This window comes from Somniosus microcephalus, chromosome 27, assembly GCF_052327205.1.
Source record: "Somniosus microcephalus isolate GS21.2 chromosome 27, FLI_Smic_1.0, whole genome shotgun sequence".
Taxonomy (NCBI): domain Eukaryota; kingdom Metazoa; phylum Chordata; class Chondrichthyes; order Squaliformes; family Somniosidae; genus Somniosus; species Somniosus microcephalus.
The window spans coordinates 27,337,059-27,362,026 of record NC_141013.1 but is presented as its reverse complement, the minus strand read 5'-3'; the positions used below and the strand labels follow the sequence as shown (position 1 = coordinate 27,362,026).

Here is a 24,968-nt window from a genome sequence, read left to right as displayed (position 1 = left end):
GATGGCAACACGCTCTTTTGAGCAGGCATCTGGGACACCCGTAGAAAGGAAACCGGGGTCCTTCTATAAGTATGCAGATTGGGACCCAACGGCAATATTAGTCGGAGGCTTGGGCGGGGAAGCAGTGATTGCTTCCCTGTCAGGCCAGACCTGCAGGGAGGTGGATCGGGGGCCAGAAGAGGCCCAGGGCAAGTAAGTTTAAAATATCATTTTAGGCTTCCTTGTGGGCCAGGTGGGGCAGGAATGCTCCTCTGGGCCATACAAGGAAACCTTGGGCTCCCCTTGCCCCTGGTGTTTTTATACAAATTTTTCAGTCATTGGTTTTGTTAAGTACTTGACAGAGTATGATTTCTCAGCCATCCTCTCCACTCTTCACCAGTAGTGCTATGACAATGAGGTCCTAGGCCCAATATCAGGGAGGCCTCAGACCTCATAATTCTGGCTTGGAAATTAGGCTGCATATTACCCATTTTTCAGGCTCTATGTGGCCTACTAAGGCCCCAAAATGGTGGGCAGGAAGCACGTGCACACTTCCGGATGCCCTAATGGGTAAGGACAAACAAGAGGTGTCGTTTACCCATGCCCGAACCAGGCGTGCGGCCCTTTGCATATGCAAATAAGGAGTCTAACACCTGCTTGAGGTCCCTGCTCCAACATTCGTTCGCCCTAAGGCAACCAGTGCCATCATTGGCTGCACTCAGGGAAACTAGCCCTATGGAATGCCTGCAGCAAAGAAGGTAATTAACCCAGCAGGACTGCTCCTTCTGACCCCACATTAAAGGACCCTCCTGGTTAGCGCCTCTCCCGAAATGCCTGACTCCCGATCTCCCACGTGCCCCAATCTCTAGCTGCCCTGGCCTCAATCTCCCTCCCGCGTCACTCCAGGCCCCCGACCCAATCCTGACCCCATCTCTGCATTATCTCGCACCCCCGCTCTCCCAATCCGTGACTGGACCTCCAGAAACACTTACCTGAGGGCTGCTGTGGTGTGACGAGTGGCCTGGTTTCTCAGCCACCCTCTCCACTCTTCACCAGTGCGCTGTAGTGCCACACCGGTACGATGAGGTCCTAGGCCCAATATCAGGGGTGCCACAGACCTCATAATTCTGGCCCGAGTGACCAAAAATGGGCACTCCCGAATTTCAAGGCCATCATGTGTTGGCTTTTTCCAAATAATTGCCATCTCTTTAGGATACTCATTGAAGTGGATCATTTGAACATGAGATCAGTGAGGCATAGTTCAATTATATTATCATTTACTTTTGGAAATCATTAATCCTCAGCTATTTTCTGCCTCACCCCTCTTAGCTCTCCAAATTCCAGTCTTGTTTATTTCCCTTCTAAAGGAAGATGGTTGTGATGGTTGAAGGTCAATCATTTCAGCCCCAGGACATCACTGCAGGAGTTCCTCAGGGCAGTGTCCTAGGCCCAACCATCTTCAGCTGCTTCATCAATGACCTTCCCTCCATCATAAGGTCAGAAGTGGGGATGTTCGCTGATGACTGCACAGTGTTCAGTGCCATTCACAACTCCTCAGATAATGAAGCAGTCCGTGCCCGCATGCAGCAAGACCTGTACGACATTCAGGCTTGGGCTGATAAGTGGCAAACAACATTCACGCCACACAAGTGTCAGGCAATGACTATCTCCAACAAATGCGTGTCTAACCACCGCCCCTTGACATTCAATGGCATTACCATCGCCAAATCCCCCACCATCAATATCCTGGGGGTCACCATTGACCAGAAACTTAACTGGACCAGCCACTTAAATACTGTGGCAACAAGAGCAGGTCAGAGGCTAGGTATTCTGTGGCGAGTGTCTCACCTCCTGACTCCCCAAAGCCTTTCCACCATCTACAAGGCACAAGTCAGGAGTGTGATGGAATACTCTCTACTTGCCTGGATGAGTGCAGCTCCAACAACACTCAAGAAGCTCGACACCATCCAAGACAAAGCAGCCCGCTTGATTAGCACTCCATCCACCACCTTAAACATTCACTCCCTCCACCACCAGTGTACAGTGGCTGCAGTGTATACCATCTGCAAGATGCATTGCAGCAACTCACCAAGGCTTCTTCGGCAGCACCCCCCAAACTCTCTACCACCTAGAAGGACAAGGGCAGTAGGCGCATGGGAACACCACCACCTCCAAGTTCCCCTCCAAGTCACACGCCATTCTGACTTGAAAGTCTATCGCCAATCTTTCATCGTCACTGGGTCAAAATCCTGGAACTCCCTAGCTAACAGCACTGTGGGAGTACCTTCACCACATGGACTGCAGCGCTTCAAGAAGGCAGCTCACCACCACCTTCTCAAGGGCAACTAGGGATGGGCAATAAATGGCAGCGATGCCCACATCTCATGAAGAAATTTTTTTTAAATAATGGAAAGTGGCTACAGTTGGCACCTTCCCAAGTGGCCTTTGAGTTTGGGAGCCGATTGTGTATGGTGTTGCTGTGTAGCCTACCATCTTGTAGCCCAATTCACCTGTGCAGATCAGTGCAGTACTGCATCCTTGGGGATTGCTGTTGGAACTCCAATGACATCTCTGAGGGCAATACAGGATTTGAAACAGTTTTTCAAGGCTGTTGGAATTATGGCCAGGTTTCACACTCACTCTTGATTATTTCATTACAGCACCCACAGACAGCGCTTGTGAAGACTTAGACTGTGACTATCAAAGTGATCCTAATAATTCATTAATAACAGCTGGAAATGGACAGTTGAAGCACCATTCTGCGTTAATTGACTTGAACTCCAAAACCAAACAGAGACTGTTACCAGGAAAAGATTTAAGGTAGAATATCCATTCATTTTCAAAATATGACTTTTTAACATTTTTTTAATTAAATGAAAACTGAGGGCTATTTATGTTTTTAAAAGTTTGTCGCTGATTATCTGATATGCTGTAGAGGCCCAGCCTTAAATGTGAACGTTTCATTATGTTGATCATTTGAATTTGGAGCTGTTTTTATTTTTGCATCTAGTTTCTTTAAATGATTCCTCTAGGATTCTACCAACAGTTAAAGAAACTGCCTGTAAACTGGTGGAAGTTACAGTCATATGCGTGTTGAACTGACATTTATTGGAGTCTGTTTTTTGGGGTGTTCCGTGACATTACTTCTTGCCTCCTACCAAGTAGGAAATTTGTATTTTCGAAGGATTTCTACCTTTACCCCATTTTCTCCTTTTTTAGGGCATGGAAGCGATTGGCACGTGCCCATTGTGGGCCCAAAGAGCTGCCAGGCCTCAGTGTGTGTATAACCTGTGCTCAAGGCTCATTATGGCCCTAAGAATGATATAACTGTGACTGGAGCACCTGAGTAGCACTCCAGATGCACAGAGGCTGTTCCTAAGGGGCATTGAAGGGGATTCCTGGCTCAAACTTTAAAACTTGAACCAGGTGGCCTGTCTCCTCCCTTTAGCACCACTCTTTCTTATTTGCCCTGGCTTTTTTGGCCTTTGGACAAATACTTGCAAGTGTCCAACACACCTGGGGCCCAAAAACCTTTGGCCGCTTCACAACAGCCCTTTGCTAGTTGCTGAGGCATCGCATTCTAGTCCGAACATTTGTGGCACTCCAAGGGGATCATGCACTGTGCAGTGAGAGAGCCTGAAAAATACTTCAGTGAGCTGGCCTTGCACTATGCCTGAGAAAATGCGGTTGCCTATGGTTTTCAATTGATTTCTTAATAACAGACGAATTCAGCAGAATTAACATGCAAATCTGATAAATATATTGGCAATTTTTCCACATTAAATAGTGTCAAGGAGAGAGATGCCTCAGAGTTTAAGGTGGAAAAATTCGGTATTGACCATTTTGGGGCGCTAACATCGCCTGGGTGCTAAATTTAGCACCCGGTGCTAATTAGCGTCCGCGACCGCAAAATTGAGTTTCAGCCCGCCAAGAGGGAAGTGGAGCGTTAAATCAAGCTCTCCACTTCCTTCTTGTAGCGCTAACCCCGAATAACGGGGCGGACACTTCAGCAGCGCTGTACACTGGGCCGTGCAGCGCTGCTGCGTTCAAAGGCTCCTTCCCCCCATTAAGGGGAACGGCCATCGCTGCAGGCTCTAATATAAAAAGTACCTACCTGGACCACCAAGGCAGCCACGATCCCGCGCGATCAGCCCAGCACTCGAGCAGAGTGCCGGGCTGATCGATTGCCGGCAAGAATCCGTGAAAAAACTAGAACAGGAAAGGTAAGGTGTTTTTTCCCACTTACTTCGGCCACCTTGCTTTTAATTGTCGTTCCCAAAGCGGCTGGCCGCCCGACGCACGCCTCCTGCAGCTGTCGGTGTTTTCGACCGGCGCTGCTGCAGGGGGCAGAAGTCAATTTCGGGACCGGGGCGATGTGCACGCCAATGACGTCACGATCTCCGGGCAAAGGAGATCGGGGCACAACACCATAGTGCCACCACAAAACTCCCGCCGAATATGGCAGGAGTCGATGTCCGCGCTGTGCCCAGTTGCAAAGCATTTGCGCCCAGTTAGCGCCCCCCAGAGGTGCTAACAGGAGGCGCAAAGGCACCCAATTTCACTCCCTAGTTACTTTGACTTTGGTATACAGAGGCTACCTTAATTAAAAGAATGATGATCACCACACCTAAAATTAATATATCCTTTTAAAAATCTCATTTAACTGGCTCAGGGCCACTAGGTCATGCATCAAAATATTCAATGACCAAAGTGAATCAATAGTTAAAGCTCAGTAAAATAAATAAGTCCACTTGTTTTTCAGAGAGTAACATATTTGCTCCTAAAGTATGTCATAATATTTTCTGAAATATGTCACATAAGGTAATTAAACATCCAATTTTTAAAGCTATCTAGAAATATTTTGGGATAAAACATTCTTTTACTTTGTTTCTGTTAATAAATGCGTTTACTTTAATATGTCGGTTTGCATCCTTTACAATTAAATTTTGTTTCGAAGTTTTGCAAAGAATAAAAAAGCTAAATTATAGAATAATTTGTAAACATTTCATGAGATCACAAATTATATAATTACATGCGGGCCTAGAAATTGCAAAGCGCAACACCCATTTTTTTGGGCACTGCCTGGACACCTAAGGGCCCAAAATGGTGGGTAGGAAGCGCGTGCACACATCCGACCAGAAGTGTGTCGCCCACCATATTGGGTAAGGACAAACAAGACATGCACTTTACCCATGGCTGAAGCAGGCATTGGCCCCTTTGCATATGCAAATAACAACATAAGAAATAGGAGCAGGAGTAGGCCATTCGGCCCTTCGAGCCTGCTCCGCCATTCAGTGAGATCACGGCTGATCTTCTGCCTCAACTCCATTCACCGGCCCTATCACCATATCCCTTGATGTCCTTACTAGTCAGGAATCTATCGACTTTCTGTTTGGAATATACCCAATGACTGAGCCTCCACAGCCCTCTGGGGTAGAGAATTCCAAAGATTCACCACCCTCTGTGTAACAGTCTTAATGCCTGCTTGAGGTTCGCTCCCTAAGATTGGTTTGCCCTGAAGCAGCCAGCACCATCACACATTTAACCACTCTCCCGATTGCCGCCGGTCCCGAGCCCCGATCCTCTATTTTTCCACCGTCTCCTGGCCCTGGTCCGAGCCCCTTGATCTCCCAGGCTTTGCGGCCTGATCCGTGGCCCCGACCTGACCCTAGGATCCACTTACCTGAGAGCTGCTGTGACATGAGAGTGGGCCGATTTCTCTCTAGCCTTCGGCGGCAGGTTGTTGCGCCATACGAGCTCTATTACAATGAGGTGTGAGGCCCAATATCAAGGGCGCCTTGGACCCTGATCCCTGCGCCTGTCCTGACCGTGGCAACATGAGCTTGAGATTTTAACTCCAGAATCTCATGCGCGTGCTCCTGGTCAGTTTCCTGCCCGAAACCGGCGGGTGGGCGGGAGTGCAGTGTCCCTGGCACTTGGTGAGGGGAATAGCCTGGGGCATGCGAGGTCTAAACTTCCCTTGTGAGGCCTGGAGGCTACCCTGCTCAGGCCCACAGTTAAAATAGCCGTCGGGCACCAATGATTTCCCCTCTACTGTTCAGAAGCACCGGCCTTAATCGTAACCTGTGGGATCAGTGTGAGACATTGATTGGTGAGTCCCACAGGCAATTTTAACTGACCTCCCATTTGACTCAAGTTTGCAGGCAAAGATTAACACTGGGTCAAATGTAGCTTATAACTCAAATAAATGACATCACATAACTATTTGCAGTGTTTCCTTTCCCAGTAATAGATCACAAAATAATTACAGATGAGGAAGGCTATGCAGCCCATCTTGAAGGGCCCTACAGTCCCCCCATTACAGCACCTAATTGTTCCAGGCTTTTGTCTCCACTATTCAACGTGGAAGTCAATTCCAAGTGTTGATCAATCTCTGTGTGAAGAAATAGTTCCTGATATCAGGCTTAGAATTGCTTCTTAGTAGTTTGAACCTCTGCCCCCTTGTTCTTCTCTCAAGTTAAAGTAATCTTACAGATTGACCTCTTCCATCACCTTAACTATTTTATATACCTCTAAAAGATCACTTCTCAAATGTCGCTTTCTGGGCTGAAAAGCTCCCGTTGCTCCGGTTTGTCCTCATAAGTCAGTACTCTTATACTAATGATCTTCTCTGCACTGCCTCCAGCAGTTGAAAGTCTTTCTCCTTTCTGAGCAACCAGAACTGGGCATCGTACTCAAGGTGTGGTCTAACCAGAGCACCGCACAGTTTGATCATGACTTCCTCTGACTTGTGTTGATCTGTTTTGGCTACACTGTCATGGGTGCTGTCTTTTGGATGAGATGTTAAGCCGAGGCTCTGCATGTACTCTCAAGTGGACGTAAAAGATCTTGTGGCACTATTTGAAGAAGAGCAGGGAGTTCACCAAAAGCAGATCATTAGGTCATTTTTCTTATTGCACAAGGTTTGTGAAACCTTGCTGTCTGTACAAAGGGTGTCGCTTTCCCTATAACAGTGACTACACTTGGGGGAGAAAAGTACTTGCATGGTTGTTATGCCTTTTGGTACATCCTGAGGTTAAGAAAAGTGCGATATAAATTGAAGCTCTTTGTTTCTTGTACTACAACCCACCACATAATTTTTGGAGGGAAATGGAAAAGGAAATCTGTAGACAGATCAAGGAGATGAGTAGGAATAACAAAATTATTGTTCCAGGAGATTTGAATTACCCACTCCTCAATTGGGACAGGGAGGGAGTAAATGAAAATAGCAAATGCAATTCCTGAAATGTGTGCAAAACTCCTTCCTCAAACAATGGCCCGGATTTTGCGGTTAGTGGGGAATGGACGGTGCCACAGACTCTCTGTGGGCTTTTGCACTGGAAGTTGCAGGTAATTAGAAATCCATTTCAGTGTGACGACCTCTACAGGGCATCTGGGACCTGTGTGAACAGGGCAAGCAACTGTGTATCCTTAACCAATCAGACTGAAGAATTCTTACTGAGGTATGCAGAGTCTGAACCAGGAAGTGTAAGTTAGAATATTGAATTCAATGCCAAATCATGTACGGAAAGTGAAATAGAGAGAGAGAGAGAGAGAGAGAGAAAGAGAGGTGGGAGTAAGAGAGAAATAAAAGACAGAAAGAAAAGTGAAAATAAAAATTATTTTAATTTTTTTAAATCCCCAACATTAATTAAAATCTGAAAATATTAAATAAGTTTTTTTAAGCTAAAGGAAGACAAATCACAGGGCCTGAAGGGATATGTTCTAGGATCCTGAAAAAGTTGAGGGAGGAAATTGCAGTGGTCCTAAATTATATTTCAGGGCTTTATTGCCTGCGGATGTGTGCTGGGGAACTAGAGAGTGGCCAATGTAGTAGCCATTTTTAGAAAGGGAGACGGAGCTAAGGTGGGGAATTATGGGCAAGTTAGCTTAACATCTGTGATGTGGAAAATTTTGGAGTCAGTAAGGATGAACTTGCCACATAGCTGGATAAAGAGAAAATCGAATTAGCCAACACGGATTTCAAAAGAGACAGTTGTGCTTGACAGACCTCGTAGGCGAATAAGGGGCCTAACACTTTTTTGAGGCCCCCTCTGTAATATTCGTTTGCCTCGAGGCAGCCGGCACTGGCTGCACTCAGTAAAACGAGATCTTGGGGGCTGCGTGAAATTTAACATTGAAAGAGCCGGCCCTGGGCAGCTTCTAGGGAACGTTGCTTGGGATCGCCTGCTACCAAAAAGGTACGTTTTATGAAACTTACTTAACAATGTAGAGCCGGGAGGAACAGGATTGCACTACCTTCATCAACCTTCTCTGTTATTTCGTCGAAGAACACAGTCAAGTTTGACCGGCTTCTCTTTCAATACAGGAAACTTTCTGGTATCCGGCACGGACGGGACCGACCTGGTGCCGGTCCAGCAACAATGCCGGATAACCGAACGCTATAGTAAAAGATACGGAGCTCAGAGTTCCGTATAAAGCAACAAACTCTAACAGCTTCAAAATAATCGGCACAAGTTGCAAGCGTCTCTGTAGCTTAGCAACAGCTTCAGCTACACGCTTGCACAACCACAAATGGAGTAAAAAAAAGTAACTAAAAGTAAAAAAAGTTATCTGAACCGACTCCTGAATTTTGCTGGTGGATAGAGCGTTCCGGTTATTTAGTGGCCGGTTAATCGAAAGTTTCCTGTATTTGGTTCTCCGTTAGATGGTGTAACGGAAAGAGTGCTCGTCCATTCCGAGGCAGTGGTTACCAAAATGATCGTATTACATTTTATGTGCTGCTTCAATGTGGTTTTCATGGCACACCAATGCGCAAAATGCAATATAACTGATTTGAAATTGCTGCTGTGAGTGATTTGAATTTTGGTAAGGTGCGACAGTACTTCAAGGAGCTACATGCGGACTGCAGCATAAATGTAATGGGTGCAAGGTCATATTTTTAAACTTTAGCAAAGATTGCAGGTGATCTGCTGGACCACCAAGTTTTTCATTTCAGGAGTTGTTGCTTCCTGGCTCACATCAAAAATGTCACTAGCATTCTGATGCTGGTGAGCATTTCTGGTGTATAAAGGGACGTGGGGACTGCAATACCACTTGGACTTGTTGACTCGCACCACTGTAAAGCAGATGTTGGTACCAACCAGCATCAACTTGATATTTTCTGAATAAGGTAAAGTGCTCGTATTCAGTAAGTCATCTCGCTGCACTATGAAAAGCAATTATTAGTGTCGCTGTAAGAGTTAATGGTGAAGATACTTTAAAGGAGCGATGTAGTGTATGTAACCGTTCTACCTTTAAGAGAACTATTGTATGTAACCGTCCACCTTTAAGAGAACTATTTTAGATGTTGCACTACTTTATCTTGGCTGCTGTATACTGTAATACCGGGAGTGACCACACCGGTATATAAGTGCTGTGTAAGGATTTATTGGGCAGATTCGCCCTGACCTTCGAATAGTAAAGTCCTGTTAAAGTTACTCTTGTAGTCTGTGTATTAATTCACCATATAACCCACAGACTTTACAAGCGAGACATCTTTATAATGGCCAGCAGTCATTAACAGGAATTTGGAAGACTTATCTAAATGTTTCAGGGTTGTAAACTGCAGCTGGAATTGATGTGGGAGGAAGGGAGAGAAAAAAGTAGTGAAGACGACAGCTGTTTATAATGGAATATTCTTGTGAGAGAAGCTGCCAAAGTTTTTAATTGGATTTTTTCAGCCAAAGGCAGGTGTCTGGTCGTTGACAGTCGAACTGGTTTGATGGCAGCTTTTTGAAGTTGGTGAGCCGTGCTGCCAAGCAAGAATCAGATTGGGTTTAGCGCTAAGGAGCTGTGCTGCCGCCCAGGAATGATTTTGGTTTTTGAGTTAGGGAGATGTGCTGCTGAGCAGCAATGATTTGTTTCAGAGCTGAGGAGTTGTTTTGCCAAATGGGAACGATTGTGGGGTTTTTTTTGTGCTGGGGAGTTGTCTCGGCGGGCAGGAGTTATTGTATTGTGCCTGAAAACGGTGATGTCAAATGGGAATGATTTGTGTTTGCGATGCTTCCAGTGGCACAATGAAAGTATACTTTGTAAAATGAAAAACAAAGTTGAAACAGCTGCAAGAAAATGGGGCAGGACCGTAGAGCAGAATAGAAAACAAATTATGGACAGCACTGGCCAGTACTGTGCCTTTCAGCATCAAATAGCCTTAATTAGCCATTGTTTACACTTATTTATGGCTCACCGACATTAATGGGAAATACCGAAGCCATTAAAAACACTATGTTCTAGTAGATGTGCTAAAATGTGGGCGAGTGATCATTATTCTTGTGTGAGTGTTGGCAGGCTATTTGAACACACAGCCATCAAATCTGATGACTCTTGCGGGAAGTGCAATCTGGAGTAAGAACCTTTCCCCCTCCCCCTCCCTCTTCCCTAACCCAGATGAACTGAGGTCAAATGTTGGAGCGGGGCATCATTAGTTAGACTTTTTCCTGCAACAGGGCACCTGGGACCTCAGTGAATGGTGGAACCACCAGTGTATCTCCCTAACCAATGAGATTTAAGGATTGAGAAAGAAACAAAGGAACAACTAAGAAGGAGGGTGAATTCAATGTCAAATCCGGTACAGAAAAGAGAAATAATGAGAGGGAAATAAAGATTGGATTAAGAGCGAGAGAAAAAAAGGGACAGAAAGAAAAAGTAAGATTTTTTTTTTAAATTTGGCATTTTTTAAATCTCGAAGAACAATTTACCACGGGAAGGAATGAGAGTCCACAGTTTAAGTTGTTAACTTTCTGGCCCAGAGAGGTTGATTGGCATTGCATTAACACTATTTCTATAACCACCTCTTTCAAAATCCTACATCCTAGGGTTTTGAAAGAGGTGGCTATAGAGATAGTGGATGCATTGGTTGTCATTTTCCAAAATTCCATAGATTCTAGAACGGTTCCCACGGATTGGAAGGTAGCAAATATAACCTCACTATTTAAGAAATGAGGGAGAGAGAAAACAGGGAACTACAGACCTGTTAGCCTGGCATCAATAGTAGGGAAAATGCTAGAATCTATTATTAAGGGCATGGTAACAGGGCACTTAGAAAATAATAGGATTGGGCAGAGTCAACGCGGATTTATGAAAGGGAAATCGTGGTGACAAATCTGTTGGAGTTTTTTGAGGTTGTAACTAGCAGAATAGATGAGAGGGAACCAGTGGATGTGGTGTATTTGGATTTTCAGAAGGCATTCGCTAAGGTGCCACACAAGAGGTTATTAAACAAAATTAGGGCTCATGGGATTGGGGATAATATACTAGTATGGATTGAGGATTGGTTAACGGACAAAAAACAGAGAGTAGGAATAAACAGGTCGTTTTTGGGTTGGCAGGCTGCACCGCAAGGATCAGTGCTTGGGCCTCAGCTATTCACAATCAATGATTTGGATGAGGGGACCAAATGTAATATATCCAAGTTTGCTGCTGATACAAAGCTGGGTGGGAATGTAAGTTATGAGGAGGATGCAAGGAGGCTTCAAGGGGATATAGACAGGCTAAGTGAGTGGGCTAGAACATGGCAAATGGAATATAATGTGGAGAAATGTGAAGTTATCCACTTTGGTAGGAAAAATAGAAAAGCAGAGTATTTTTAAATGGTGAGAGATTGGGAAACGTTGGTGTTCAGAGGGACCTGGGTGTCCTTGTACACGAATCACTGAAAGTTAACATGCAGGTACAGCAAGCAACCTTTATTACAAGAGAATTTGAGCATTAAGAGTAAAGACATCTTGCTGCAATTATATAGCGCCCTGGTGAGACCACACCTGGAGTATTGTGTACAGTTTTGGTCTCCTTGCCTAAGGAAGGATATACTTGCCATAGAGGGAGTGTAACGACGATTCACCAGACTGGTTCCTGGGATGGGGGGATTGTCCTATGAGGAGAGATCGAGTAGACTAGGCCTATATTCTCTAGAGTTTAGAAGAATGAGAAGTGATCTCATTGAAACATACAAAATTCTTACAGGGCTTGACAGGGTAGATGCAGGGAGGATGTTTCCCCTGGCTGGAGAGTCTAGAACCAGGGGTCACAGTCTCAGGATAAGGGGTCGGCCATTTAGGACTGAGAAGAGGAGACATTTCTTCACTCAGAGGGTGGTGAATCTTTGGAATTCCCTACCCCAGAGGCTCAGTGGTTGAGTATATTCAAGATAGAGAGCGATAGATTTTTGAATATTAAGGGAATCAAGGGATAGTTCAGGAAAGTGGAGATGAGGTGATCTTATTGAGTGGTGGAGCAGGATCGAGGGGCTGAATGGCCTACTCCTGCTCCTACTTCTTATGTTCTTATGTAATTATCACGTCAATAAAAAGGTACGTGCACTGTTAATTACCGGACTTAACATGCTGCGGCGAGTTCAATGGGCAATTAATGTGCAAATCCAGCAAGTTCTTAAAAATAACAGGGAGCCTAAGGACAAGATGCTGTTTGTGTGAAGCAAACACCGGAGCAGCGTAAATCGACCAGCAAACTATGGAGATTCGCAACTCACGGCGCATCTCTTAATCCCCTAAACTTGCTGGCCGATTTGCACATTAACAACAGTGTGCATCGTTAACACGCTGTTATTTTTCGAGCAAGATCTGGCCCATCATTTTGTTTTCTGGTTTTTGACTGAAATATTGGGGTCTTTTCTGTGCAAAAACTGAAGACGTTGCTTTGCATTACTTCATTCTGCATTCTGTAAATGGAAGTAAGTTAGAAACAAGTACATAGCAAAGGACAGGACCAGTAAAGACCATTTAGATCTGGCTGGTCCTAGTGTTTAAACAGCACACGCAGTTCACCACCTATATCCTTCAATTGATTTTTCTTGCCAAATGCACGTCAGCTGTCTCTTAAATTACTGGTGTTACAATCTTGATTGTCTCCCTGCGCAATCCATTCCAAACGTTCAACGCCCTCTGTGTGCAATAGTAATGTCTGACCTGCCCATTCACTTTGCCCCTTCTGAACATCATCAATGCCCATCTGTTGTTGTTTTCGGGAACCATATAAAAGCAGTTTCTCAGGGTTCAACTTATACAAGACCCATAAGGGTATTAATACCTCAGTAAGCTTCCTTCTCAGTCTTCTATTCTCCTCGTGTAAATTAACTTGTTTCTGTATTCTCTTCAACATTGTACCAATAGGTTTTGAATTTATATTTGCATGTTTAAGCACTTTTTCTTCACATCACATTTGTGAATACATTTTGTAGGATTTCCACAATCTATAATATCAATCATTAGCAATTCTTAAAGTTTCAGTATGTTTGACCCAATATTTTATTTTCTGATCCTTCTGTAGCTTTTAAAAATTTGTGTGAACTCATATAGTGGGTAATTTTCCATTGTTAGTGACATGCTGAAGTGGTGATTCATCATGGTTTGAGTGTATCCTGAGAGTATCATTAACTAATCTCAAGCTTTGCATTTAGCCGATCAGAATGCTGTGTTTTCAGTGATACTCTGGGATACCTTGTGTAGTCATTAGTAAATCAAACAAAACACTAAACCTAGAAATTCCATGGAGTCAGTTGCCCTGCTTTTACGCCAAAGGAAATGAGCTGTTCCACCACGGAATTTCCTTTAGGCCCCCTCCAGAGGGGTGAGGGGAGAAACCAGCACACACCCATCTTAAGCAAATGGAAAATTGCAGTCGTCTTAGTGACTTGAAAATATGCCCTACTGTTCCCATTGTACAATGACGCACGGTGTTCCTCCTGGTCAGCGATGACACTGTATTGGTTTGGAAGCAAAGAAGACCCTCCATGACCAATCTGTAATGAGTTAAAGGATTTCCCTCTCAACTGTCGAGGCTTAATTTAATCAATGTATTTGAGTAGAGAATGGAGAAGTCCTTTGAATGAAAAGCATTTCCCCATGACTTTCCTTTCTTCCCCCTCCATGAGACAGCATAAATCGCTTTTTGTAAGATCCCAGTGTTTAAATTTTGATTAAATTTGTTTTTGAAGATTCTGGCATTTTCCATGTTGTAAGGCTTTATGTAAAGTCGAGAATTTCCCGGCTTCTTTGTACGAGGCTGAATATTAAAAACGTTACAAAGTGCAACCGATATATAAACACAATTGAAAGTTGATGGTGATGGAGCCAGGCATGCCAGAGTGACGGCAAGTCAGTGAACGGAGGCTGTTGTTGAAGCACGATAACAAAGTACATTGTCAGCACATGATGGTGAGGAAGGCTGCCTTTTGCTTGTTCGGCTATGGTGTCTATAGATCAAAAAACATCATCAGTTCAAATGTAGGAGAGAATTTCCCAATACCTATCTGCGGAAGTGATGGTGAATGTATTGGGTGATCTCAGTTATCATGTTGGGCATGGGAGATACTGCCAGTGGAATATGTCCAGTATTTGCTGTAATTGTGTACCCCTGCATTGCAGCATCATGCACATTATAGTCCTAGTACAGAAAACTCGCGTTTAAACGGCACCTAAATATCCGGAATTCTCTATTAACCGGCAAAATTCTCACTCCGAAAACAACACCTCAATAACAAGTCCGAGTCTCCCGCGGTGGCCGAGTTAGTCAGTGGGGGTAGTTCTCCAAACTGCCACTACTCGGCTTCTTGGCGCTGTCGGAAGTCGGAACACCTCAATACCCCTGTAACAGGAGTCTGACTCTCCCGTGCTGCGGGGAGTCTCTTCTGATCTGCCATTTTACAGGGGTACTGTGTGTCTCCCACGCTGCTGGTAGTCATTGCATTGCATTACCCTCAACTGGCAGTACTGTACTTAATCAAGCATCTTCCACCATCCATTTAACACAACATTCTGTAGGTGACTGTTGTGTCCCCTTGTGTTCTTATTACTATGTAATACAGACACTTTTAACTCATTTTAGTTTACAGCTTTTACTCAGTGCTTTCATGATGTTGCTGCCGCATGGTGCGGAGTGATACAAGATGTCCGACCTTGCACTGTGCATTGCCTGACACAGTGTGCCACATAGCAGTATAAATGCACTAACCAAAGTAGTTCCATATAACAATGTAACAGGTAGTTCCATTTAACGATGTGATAATATAACGATGTAACATCCCTCTTTCTCAAAACACTAAAACATGAAATTTAATTTAATTTACAAAAATATCATATCTAAACTATTATTATCAAATACAAAGAATCATGAGTTTTCTTTTCTTATTCGCGATATCACTCAGGTGGTTGGATGTTGTCCCTCCATCTTGTGGATTTGGTGGTGACCACTCCTCTCTGCGGTGTTTTGGTGTGTTCCGCTCTTGTTGTTGTTGTTGCTGTCGCACTTGGAGTTGGAGTGTGCATGCTCGTGGTTGTTTGATTTGTGGCACTTGTTTCTGGCATCGTACTGCTTGTAGCTGTGTTGTCAATGTTGCTGGTGTTGTACTGCTTGTAGTAGCTGGTGTTGTCAATGTTGCTGATGTTGTCTGCTGCCTAACCAGTTCAGGTGAAGGTCTGATGTGGAGTCTGTTCCGTCTGTATTGGTTACCAGGTTCGGTCTCTACGAAGTAAGATCTTGGAGTATCAGCTTTTCCAATGACCTTGGCTGGATTCCAGGTTTTCAACACCGGGTCTTGCACATGCACTGATTGCCCATTCAGCAATTCTGGTAGCATCTTTGCATGTTTGCCGTAATGTTTGCTCCCTACGACTTGTGCTTCTGCCAGCTTCTGTCTGAAATCCTCCTGGTCCTGGGGAGGATGTATTTTTTCTGGTAGGGTAGTCTTAAACTTCCTCCCATTCAGCAATTCCGCAGGTGATTTCATGTCTGCTTTCAGTGGTGTTGATCTGAGTGATAGGAGGGCAAGGTCTTGGTCTTCCCCCATCTCACTACTTTTGATGAGAGTTCTCTTGACAGTCTGGATCTGTCTTTCAATGAACCTGTGTCCCCTTGGGAAATGCGGGGATGAGGTTACTATTTTGAACCCATACTTTTCTGCCAGAGCTCTGAATTCACTCGATGTGAACTGGGTTCCATTGTCACAGATTACCTTTTCCGGGATTCCTTGTTCAGAAAACAAGCTCTTTGCAATTCTGGTGGTAGTTGTGGCTCTCAGATCTTTCATCCTTCTCACAAAAGGAAACTTGGAATAGTAATCTGCCACTATGAGATACCATTCTTGATTGCACATGAAGAGATCTGCCCCAACAGTGTGCCATGGTCTTGACGGTATTTCACTAGGTATCATCTCCTCTTTCTGTTGTGCATTTCTGTATTTCTGGCATATACCACATGCAGAAACCATCTGTTCAATATTTTTGTACATGCCTATCCAGTATACAGCTGATCTGGCTCTCAGCTTGCATTTCTCCATTCCCATGTGGCCTTCATGTATTAGATGGAGAAGTTCTGTCTGCATCGTCTTTGGCACGATGATCCTCGATCCAGCAAGGAGAATACCGTCTTCTACTGCAATATCGTCTCTAATCGTCCAGTATTGACAAATTGTCGCCAGTACCTGCTGGATTCTCTCCGGCCACCCCTGTATCACTTGTTGTGTGAGTAGTTGCAATTCCTCATCTTTGCTTGTCTCATCTCTGATTTGACTGAGCTTTGTAGGGGTAACACTCACTAGGTGGTGGATTTTTACTGTTAGACCCTCCACCTCGTGTTTCTCATATGGTGACAATCGAGACAACGCATCTGCTAGCACCATTTCCTTTCCTGGCTTATATTTAAGCGTCAAGTCATAGCTTTGGAGCCTTAGAAGTAGTCTTTGCAGTCTTGCAGGGTCTTTCCACAGATTCTTCTTATAGATCTGTTCTAGTGGACAATGGTCACTCTCTATTGTAAACTGCCTTCCATACAGATATGTATGGAATTTCTCGCATCCGTACACTACTGCTAATAGTTCTCTTTCTATGTTGGCGTATCTCGTCTCGGCTGACGTCAAGGCCTTTGATGCGAAAGCTATTGGATTTCCTTCCTGCACAAGAGCTGCCCCTAGTCCTCTGGTAGAAGCGTCTACTTGCAGAGTGACTGGTTTTCTTCTGTCACAATATGACAGACTTGTTTCTTTGCACAACAGTTCTTTAAGCTGTTTGAAATTCCTTTCGTGTGATTCAGACCACTGGTATTCGGCGTCTTCTTTCATTAGCTCTCTGAGATTTGTTGTATGTTCCGACATGTGTGGGATGAAAGAACTCATGTATTGGACCAAGCCGAGGTAACTCCTCAGCTCTTTCTTATCTTTGGGTGGTTTCATTTGAGCAATCGCCGCAATCTTCTCAGGACTTGGCTTGACTCCCTCTGGTGTGTCAATCATACCGAAGAATTGGCATTCCTTGACTTTAACTGTGCACTTATCGGCATTTAACTTGATGCCAGCCTTCCTGGTACGCTCCATGGCCTCATGTAGGTGCATATCATGGTCTCTTTCATCTGCTCCATAGATCTGAATATCATCAGCTATTCCTATAGCTCCTCCACAGCCTCTATATGTCTCGTCTACTTTCTGTTGAAAGATATCTTGGCTGACCTTTAACCCGAATGGTAGCCGCAGGAATTTGTAACGCCCAAATGGTGTGTTGAATGTTGTCAGTGTTGTTGATTCCTCATCCAACTTCACGTTCCAATATCCATTTCTGGCATCTAGTTTTGAGAAAACCTTGGCTCCTGCCAGTGATGGCGTAATCTCCTCTAGTGTTGGGGTGGGATAGTGGTCCCTCTTTATTGCCTGGTTTAGATCTTTGGGGTCCAAACATATTCTGAGACGCCCGTTTGGCTTTTCTCGTACCACAATTGAGTTTACCCAGTCTGTGGGTTCAGTGACCTTTACGATCACTCCCTTTTCTGCCATCTCCTTTAGCTCTCTTTCAAGCTTTGTCTTCAGCTCGATTGGTACTTTTCGTGGAGCATGGATAATGGGCTTTACCTCTGGATCGATGGTGATGTGGTATTGGAAATCTCCCAAACATCCCACTGTATCATCGAAACATTCCGGATACATGTCTATCAAGTCTTTTTTACTCTTGTTTTGTGGGTGATTTTCCAGCGGGGTGTTGCTGTCTATCCTCAGTGACGTTTTCGTCAGCTCACGATTCACTGAGATCAATCTCAACTTCTCACAGCTGTTTAATCCCAGGATCGCTGGCCCCTCAGTGTCGGTGACATAGAACATGCAGTTGATGGTCTTTCTTTTATGTGTCCCTTTGACAAAGGTTATTCCGAGTTGTTTAATCTCACTCCCCCCATATGCTGTCAGCGTGACATTACTTGCCTTTAAACAACCGTTTTTCGGGTAGCCATCTTCTCTCAAGTTTTCGGGAAAGATCTGCTGGTACAGTCTCAATGGGAGAATGTTGCTCTGAGCCCCTGTGTCCAGCTTCAACTTTAAGTTGATGGTTGTGGGCTGACCTTTGATCAGCTTTTCGATTTGGATGATGGTGTGCAATTCTCTCCTCGGAGTATTTTCCGCTCTGGACATCTCGTGAAGCTGTACCTTTATGGTTTCGATGTTTAGTGTATTGTCATGACCATAATCATCATCATCCTGCTCATCCATGGCATGGATATTGTGTTTCCTTCTCTGGTTCTGCTGTCTGCCTTTGTTTCTGATGTATGTTCCTTCTTTCTTCGTTCTACACCTCTTTTCCCTGTGGTTTAGTTTGCCACATGCATTGCAGCTTGTTCCATATGCTGGACATTTCCTCCTGTCTGTATAATCGTGCGGTCTTCCACAGTTTCTGCACATGTTTCTCCCGTTGTCATGTGCATATCTTTGTGTGTTGTACTTTTCTCTCCCTGTATCCACTCTGTTGTCTGTCTCAGAAGCCGTCCGCATGTCAGCCGTTTGAGAAATCATCGTTCTTATTTGCTGCTTCGTGGCTTCATGAGCTCTCGCAGTATCTATAGCCTCTGTTATTTTGAGCTTTTCTTTCCCTATCAGGGCTTTTTGTACCTCTGGATGCGCTGACCCCCATATCAGCTGGTCCACAAGCCGTTCCTCCATTTCCTTAAATGCACATTTGCTGGCTTCATTTCTCAGCCTTGTTAAGAAATTGTCAACTGTTTCACCGAGTTCCTGTCTTAGACTCTGGAATTTGTATCTGTGTATACGGTGATTGGATTTAGGCTCTAGATGGTTGCTGAATTTCTCCAAGATTTTCGCAGGGTTTTCCTTTTCCTCTTCAGTCAAACTCCAGCTATTATACAAATCTAGACCTTTTTCTCCTGCCCACAACAGAATGTAACTAACCTTTTCCTTGTCGGCAGTACCCTTCAGGAAGCTTTTGAATGTAAGGTCACATTTCTGTTTGAACTTGCGGAATGCCTCTACTATATCGTCGGCTTCCCAGTTCATGAGGGGTTGCATTTGCGCAGTAGGTGCTGCAGCAGCCGCCATCTTAGTTGCCCGTACGATTCACGCTCAATCACGCAGACACTGGCAGTCACGATCAGCTCATATATTCACTTTTCATCTTATTCATAGTTCGTATGGCACAAGTTGTACTCACTTATACCGCTGCCACCATGTTGTGTCCCCTTGTGTTCTTATTACTATGTAATACAGACACTTTTAACTCATTTTAGTTTACAGCTTTTACTCAGTGCTTTCATGATGTTGCTGCCGCATGGTGCGGAGTGATACAAGATGTCCGACCTTGCACTGTGCACTGCCTGACACAGTGTGCCACATAGCAGTATAAATGCACTAACCAAAGTAACAATGTAACAAGTAGTTCCATTTAACGATGTGATAATATAACGATGTAACAGTGACTACCCAATTACTGTATACTGCACATTTCTTGATTTTTTTTTTCTTTGTTAGAAATAGCTTCGGTAGATAACCCTCTCTGTCATCTGGAATTTTTGATCAACCGGCAACACGCTGGTCCTGTCGGTGCCGGATACCAAAGAGTTTCCTGTACTAGGAAAAAACAGAGCTCAGATATTGATGACAAGACTGGGATAGGCTCATTTGAGAAATTTTACAATATTTCGGAAACCCATGAATCCCTTAAAATGAAATATTGCATCGAGGTGAGAATTCTTTGGAGATGGCTGCACAACATTTAAACGTCCTTAGTGAGGCATCCTTTACTGTTGATGGATGCTGTGACATGTTGCAAAAGTGCTCAAATGCTCTAGTGGGTGATAATGGCGTCCAGCACTCTGTGAATGCCTCATTTTTCAGCTGTCGGCTTCTGCTGCGCCGGCTGGTGCCTTCCAGTACTGAATTCAGTGCAAGTCACCAGCACATCAAAACAGGACATCTCCAATCTCCATAATGTGTGAGCCGTTTTTCACCAAGCTCTTAACCAGCAAAAAAAAAGAAAGGATCTGTCCAAAAAAATAAATCCTCTATGCTAACATGCATCAAAGTAGTTTGCTAAAAGCGTGAAAAAATGTAACTGTTTCAGTAATGCTCAGGTGCAGACTTTCCACATTGTAGCACATAATGGGCTGGATTTTGTCAATGGGGACGTGATGGAGGCGGGACTCTCACTTTTTGGGTTGTAGTCCCGCCTCCATCAACTTGTGGCCAACCCACGCTATTTTCCCTTGATTGACCTTGTTAAGCCCGCTCAGCAGGCCAATTAAGGGACACCTGGTTACTGGTGACGTCAGTGATTGACATTTCATCTGTCAAGAGCTTTTGACAGATGAAAAATCAGCGTTTGACAGCTCCGTGAAGCTGTCAAACACGGACAGTCTGTCTTCTAACTTGAGTCCTTCTGCTCAGACTCAGTTAGAGATCTCTCCAGATCAGAAAGCAGAGGCTGCAGCTTTTGACATTTCAGCAGCCATTCTGCTTTCTGTGCCGGTGAGCTGAGGGACTCCCGAGAACTGAAGGAAGGAAGCCTGCAGGAGAAAGTCACGGTAAGTAAAACTTATTAAAACACTTTGGCCTAGAAATTCATTGACGCCACTTTTGGGGCGCTAAAGTGGGGCGTCCGCTAAAGTTTGCGGCCACCGCCAAATCTAGGCCACTTCTCCGATATTCATTAGCTTCGCCCTACTAGTTCGGGCGAGCGCTAAAACTGCTGCTGGACGCCTCTCTTTGGGCGCTAAGCCGGAGGTGGTGATCGATAGCGCCGAGGCCGGGCGCAGCGCAGCTGCGGCCATCTCGTGACTGACAGCAGACACCCTGGTGCCGGCCAGCTCTTAAGGGGGAAGGGTCGACTGTGTCTGCCGCCACGCCCTGGATAGTGGAGCCCTCCAGCTAGGCCTGAACACTGCTGCTGGACCCAAATAGCGCCTGAAGACATGGAGAAGGCCCGTGAACGTGCGCAGCGCTCATCAGAGCGTGATCTGAGTGTGCTGCTTGCTGCTGTGGAGAAGAGGCGCCATGTTTTGTACCCGGACAATGGCAAGAAGGCGACGGTCCGCGTCTACAGGAGAGCCTGGAGGCATGTCGCCAGCAAGCTGTCAGCCAACAGCGACGTCCCCAGGACTGGTGCCCAATGCCGCAAAAAGTTAAATGACCTCACACGCATTGTCAGGGTGAGTACCCTTTCCAATGACCTCCTCATCCTTGCATGTGCACCTCACATTACGGGCAAAGGGACCTGAAAGCTCTAATGGCCAGCCTTCATCCAGCAGCTATGGCACAGGCATGAGCATCAATTGCACATTCTGCACTGAACACACTGGCCAAGCTATTCCACCATGGGAGGCAGTGCACACCAGATCATGGCGACACACTGGCCAGGCTATTCCACCATGGGAGGCAGTGCACACCAGATCATGGTGACACACTGGCCAGGCTATTCCACCATGGGAGGCAGTGCACACCAGATCATGGCGACACACTGGCCAGGCTATTCCACCATGGGAGGCAGTGCACACAAGATCACGGCGACACACTGTACTTAGAGGCCGTCCTTTCTCTTGCAGGCCAAGCTGGTGAATAATCGCAAGAGCCGGACTGCGACCGGGGGAGGACGACCCCATATCCAGCCACTCACCGACCTGCAACATCGCGTGGAGCGCCTCATGGGTGGCCGGGTGATTGGGCCCGTTGCATGTGGAGATGCCGACCCTGTTCTGGGCAGCAATGGTAAGGACATCACCTTTTGCACCTCTCTCGTCCCACTTGCGCATCAGATCTACATCCTTTGCCACCGTCCGACCAATGCGCTGAATGCCACCACTCATGCATCCCGCACTGACGCCCTCTCCTCACTCTAAAACTACTCTTGTGCCTTCCTGCTTTCAGATGGTCAAGAGGAGGTCCCTCAACTTGCCAGTGACAGACCCTCCGAGGAGGAGCAGGAGGAGGAGCAAGAGGAAGGCGGCCCATCAGGGGAACCCTCAGCCGCGGCCACCCAGGCCAATGTAGGGGACACGTCTTCCCTGGAGGGCAGCGTGGCGGAAGTGTCGAAGGGGAGGGGAGCTCCTGGGACCTGCGTGCTGCAGAAAGGCGGGAGGGGGGTGGAAGCTCGGCGGCCTTCTCCCCAGAGGGGGGATGCGTCGGAGGGGAGTCCAATTGCTGGGCCCAGCGGCCTCCAGCAACGCAGGAAGGGTCGGCCAGCTTGGCGGCCTTCTCCCCAGAGGGAGAGTCCGGCCTCCAGTCAGGAGATGCTCTTCGCCGAGGAGATGGAACGCCTCGAAGACTTGTCCGCGGACTCGGAGCGCCGGCACACGGAGCTCATGGCGGCAGTGGCATGGTTGCCTGAGTCCATCGATTCCCTCTCTCGAAGTGTGGCCGAGTTCGGGCCCTTAGAGGCCACCAGTCGGGCGGAATACCGGGCAGATCTGTCAGCGACTGGCCAGGTGATTAGTGGTGCCGTCCAGTCACTGGCTGCTCTGCTGCGGTCAGTGAACAGGTCAACACGGGCACTCACTGCTGCCACACTCGCTGTGTCAGCCAGGCATCGCCAGGGCACCCGGCGCGCTGCAGCAGCACAGCGGTCTGTCCCTCGGCAGATTGGTGCGCATGCTGCAGTGCTGGCCCGGGCAAGTGCCAGTGTCTCAGGCGACCAGCGAGCGCCTGCCATCCGCCAGCTTGCCGCCATTCCTCCAGCCGCCACTGCCACTCCCCCAGTGGAGCTGCCAGGAGCTGCTGCAGCGACTGATGCTGGCCAGCCACAGCTGCAGCAATCAACAGCCGCCCGCTCAACGGCCAGACCTCGACTAGGCCGACCCCCAAGGGCATCTGCCGTCACGACATGTGCCCCTCAGGAGCCTGCCCCCAGCCTTGCAGCAGCCAATGGCCTTACTTTGAGGCGGAGCAGCAGGGCGGGCAGGGGCCACCCAAAGATGGCCAAGGCATCGCCCTAGCGGGCCAAATAGTCGAATGTGTGGCCATTTGTGTTTGTTTCTTGAGGCCGAGAATTGGATGTTTGTTTTTTGAAGGCCGATGATGTGATGTTTGTTTTTGACGTAGGCCGCAAATGACGGCCATTTTAGTTGCCCTCTTTTGTTAATCCTCTCCAGGTTGTGGGAGCGAGTAATGTGTTTGAGTGTTTTTTGGGGGTTTCGTCTGTTTTTGGTTTTCATGTGGGAAGGGCCCAGAGTTTGTACAATAAAGCATTTTATTTATTCACATTGTCCATGGTTGATCTTTGAAGTGTTTGTTGCCTTAACCGGCTGAGGGCTTGCGGAGCGGCTGCAATCATGTTCTATCATTGGCACAAGCCATTCCCTGACAGGGGGCCTAGAAGTGACGTTCAATAAGCCGCCGACGGGCGGCCCTTGGACCTTGTGCGTCCCTCCTGGGCTGGTACTCCTCGTCCTCGTCGTCCTCATGCTCCTCCTGCTCCTCCTCCTGAGGTGGTGGTCCAACGTGAGGTGACAGTGCCTGAGTCCTGCGGATAGCCAGGTTGTGCAGCATGCAGCAAACGATGACGAATTGGGAGACTCGATCCTGCGAATACTGGAGGGCTCCCCCGGAGCGATCGAGACAGCGGAACCGTTGCTTGAGCACGCCGATTGTTTGTTCTATGAGGTTCCTCGTCGCTTGATGGCTCTCGTTGTATGCCTCTTCAGCAGGGGTCGTGGGCGCGCGGAGCGGGGTCATGAGCCAGGTACACAAAGGATAGCCTTTGTCCCCGATAAGCCATCCTCTTGGGGGAGGCTGTGCCTGGAACATGTCAGCCACAGTTGTCTGTCGCAGGATAAAGGCATCGTGGCTGCTGCCTGGAAAGCGGGCATTGACAGCTAGGATGCGCTGCCTGTGGTCACACACCAGCTGTACATTGAGGGAATGGTAGCCCTTCCGGTTGTGGTACTCCTCGGCATGCTCAAGAGGTGCCCGCAAAGCCACATGCGTGCAGTCAATGGCGCCCTGCACCATGGGGAAGCCCGCTATTCTTGCAAACCCCACTGCACGCTGCTGCTGCTTGTCCAGGGTCATGGGGAAGGAGATGAATTGATGTCTCCTTCTGAAAAGGGCTTCGGTCACCTGGCGGATGCAGCAATGCACGGCGAACTGGGAGATGTTAGCGATGTCCCCAGTAGTGGATTGGAAGGAGCCGGAGGCATAGAAGTTGAGAGCCACCGTCACCTTCACTGCCACCGACAGAGACGTCCTGCGCATCAGCTGTGGCTGCAGATCTCTCTCAAGCAGCCGGCAGATGTCTGCAACCACCTCCCTTCGGAATCGCAGCCTCCTAACACACATCGCGGCAGACATGGTCAGATAGGAGGTCTGCTGGCGGTATACCCTGCGTGGGTAAGGCCTCAGTTGGCGACGCCTGTTGCCCCCTCTGCGTCTAGCCAGGGCTGCCACTCTCTCACGGCGTCTGTAAGCCCTTCTGGCATAAGGCTGAAATTTTGCGTTGCCACCCAATGCAGCTCCCATTATATGCTGGCAAACACTGAGCTCTGAATGAAGGCAAAGATAATTGGTAAGCTCTGGCCTGAGCCAAAAATACCTGTCCAAGTGTTGGTCCAAACCAGTAAACTCTCCTCCTTGGTCTCTGTCCAAAAAACCGTTGCTCAAGAGTGAATGCTGCAAAATGGCTGGCCTTTATACTGCTGGGTAAGTGCCCTTTAATTTGCGCTCCCCGCGGCCCGGCTGGCCTGTGTACCGTTCCACTTCACAGTCGCTCGGGCCGCCC

At 46.8% G+C, this 24,968-nt stretch overlaps 1 protein-coding gene across 5 annotated transcripts in view; it reads left to right on the top strand.

Annotated features, from left to right (window-relative positions):
- The window catches only part of unc13c (unc-13 homolog C (C. elegans)), a 794,870-nt gene that overhangs the window by 125,105 nt on the left and 644,797 nt on the right, over nt 1-24,968 (top strand). For all 5 annotated transcript variants that reach the window (XM_085968794.1, XM_085968796.1, XM_085968795.1 and 2 more), the window contains exon 8: nt 2,640-2,799. In XM_085968794.1, coding sequence (XP_085824920.1) covers nt 2,640-2,799 — 160 coding nt within the window. The remainder of the gene's footprint in view (nt 1-2,639; nt 2,800-24,968) is intronic.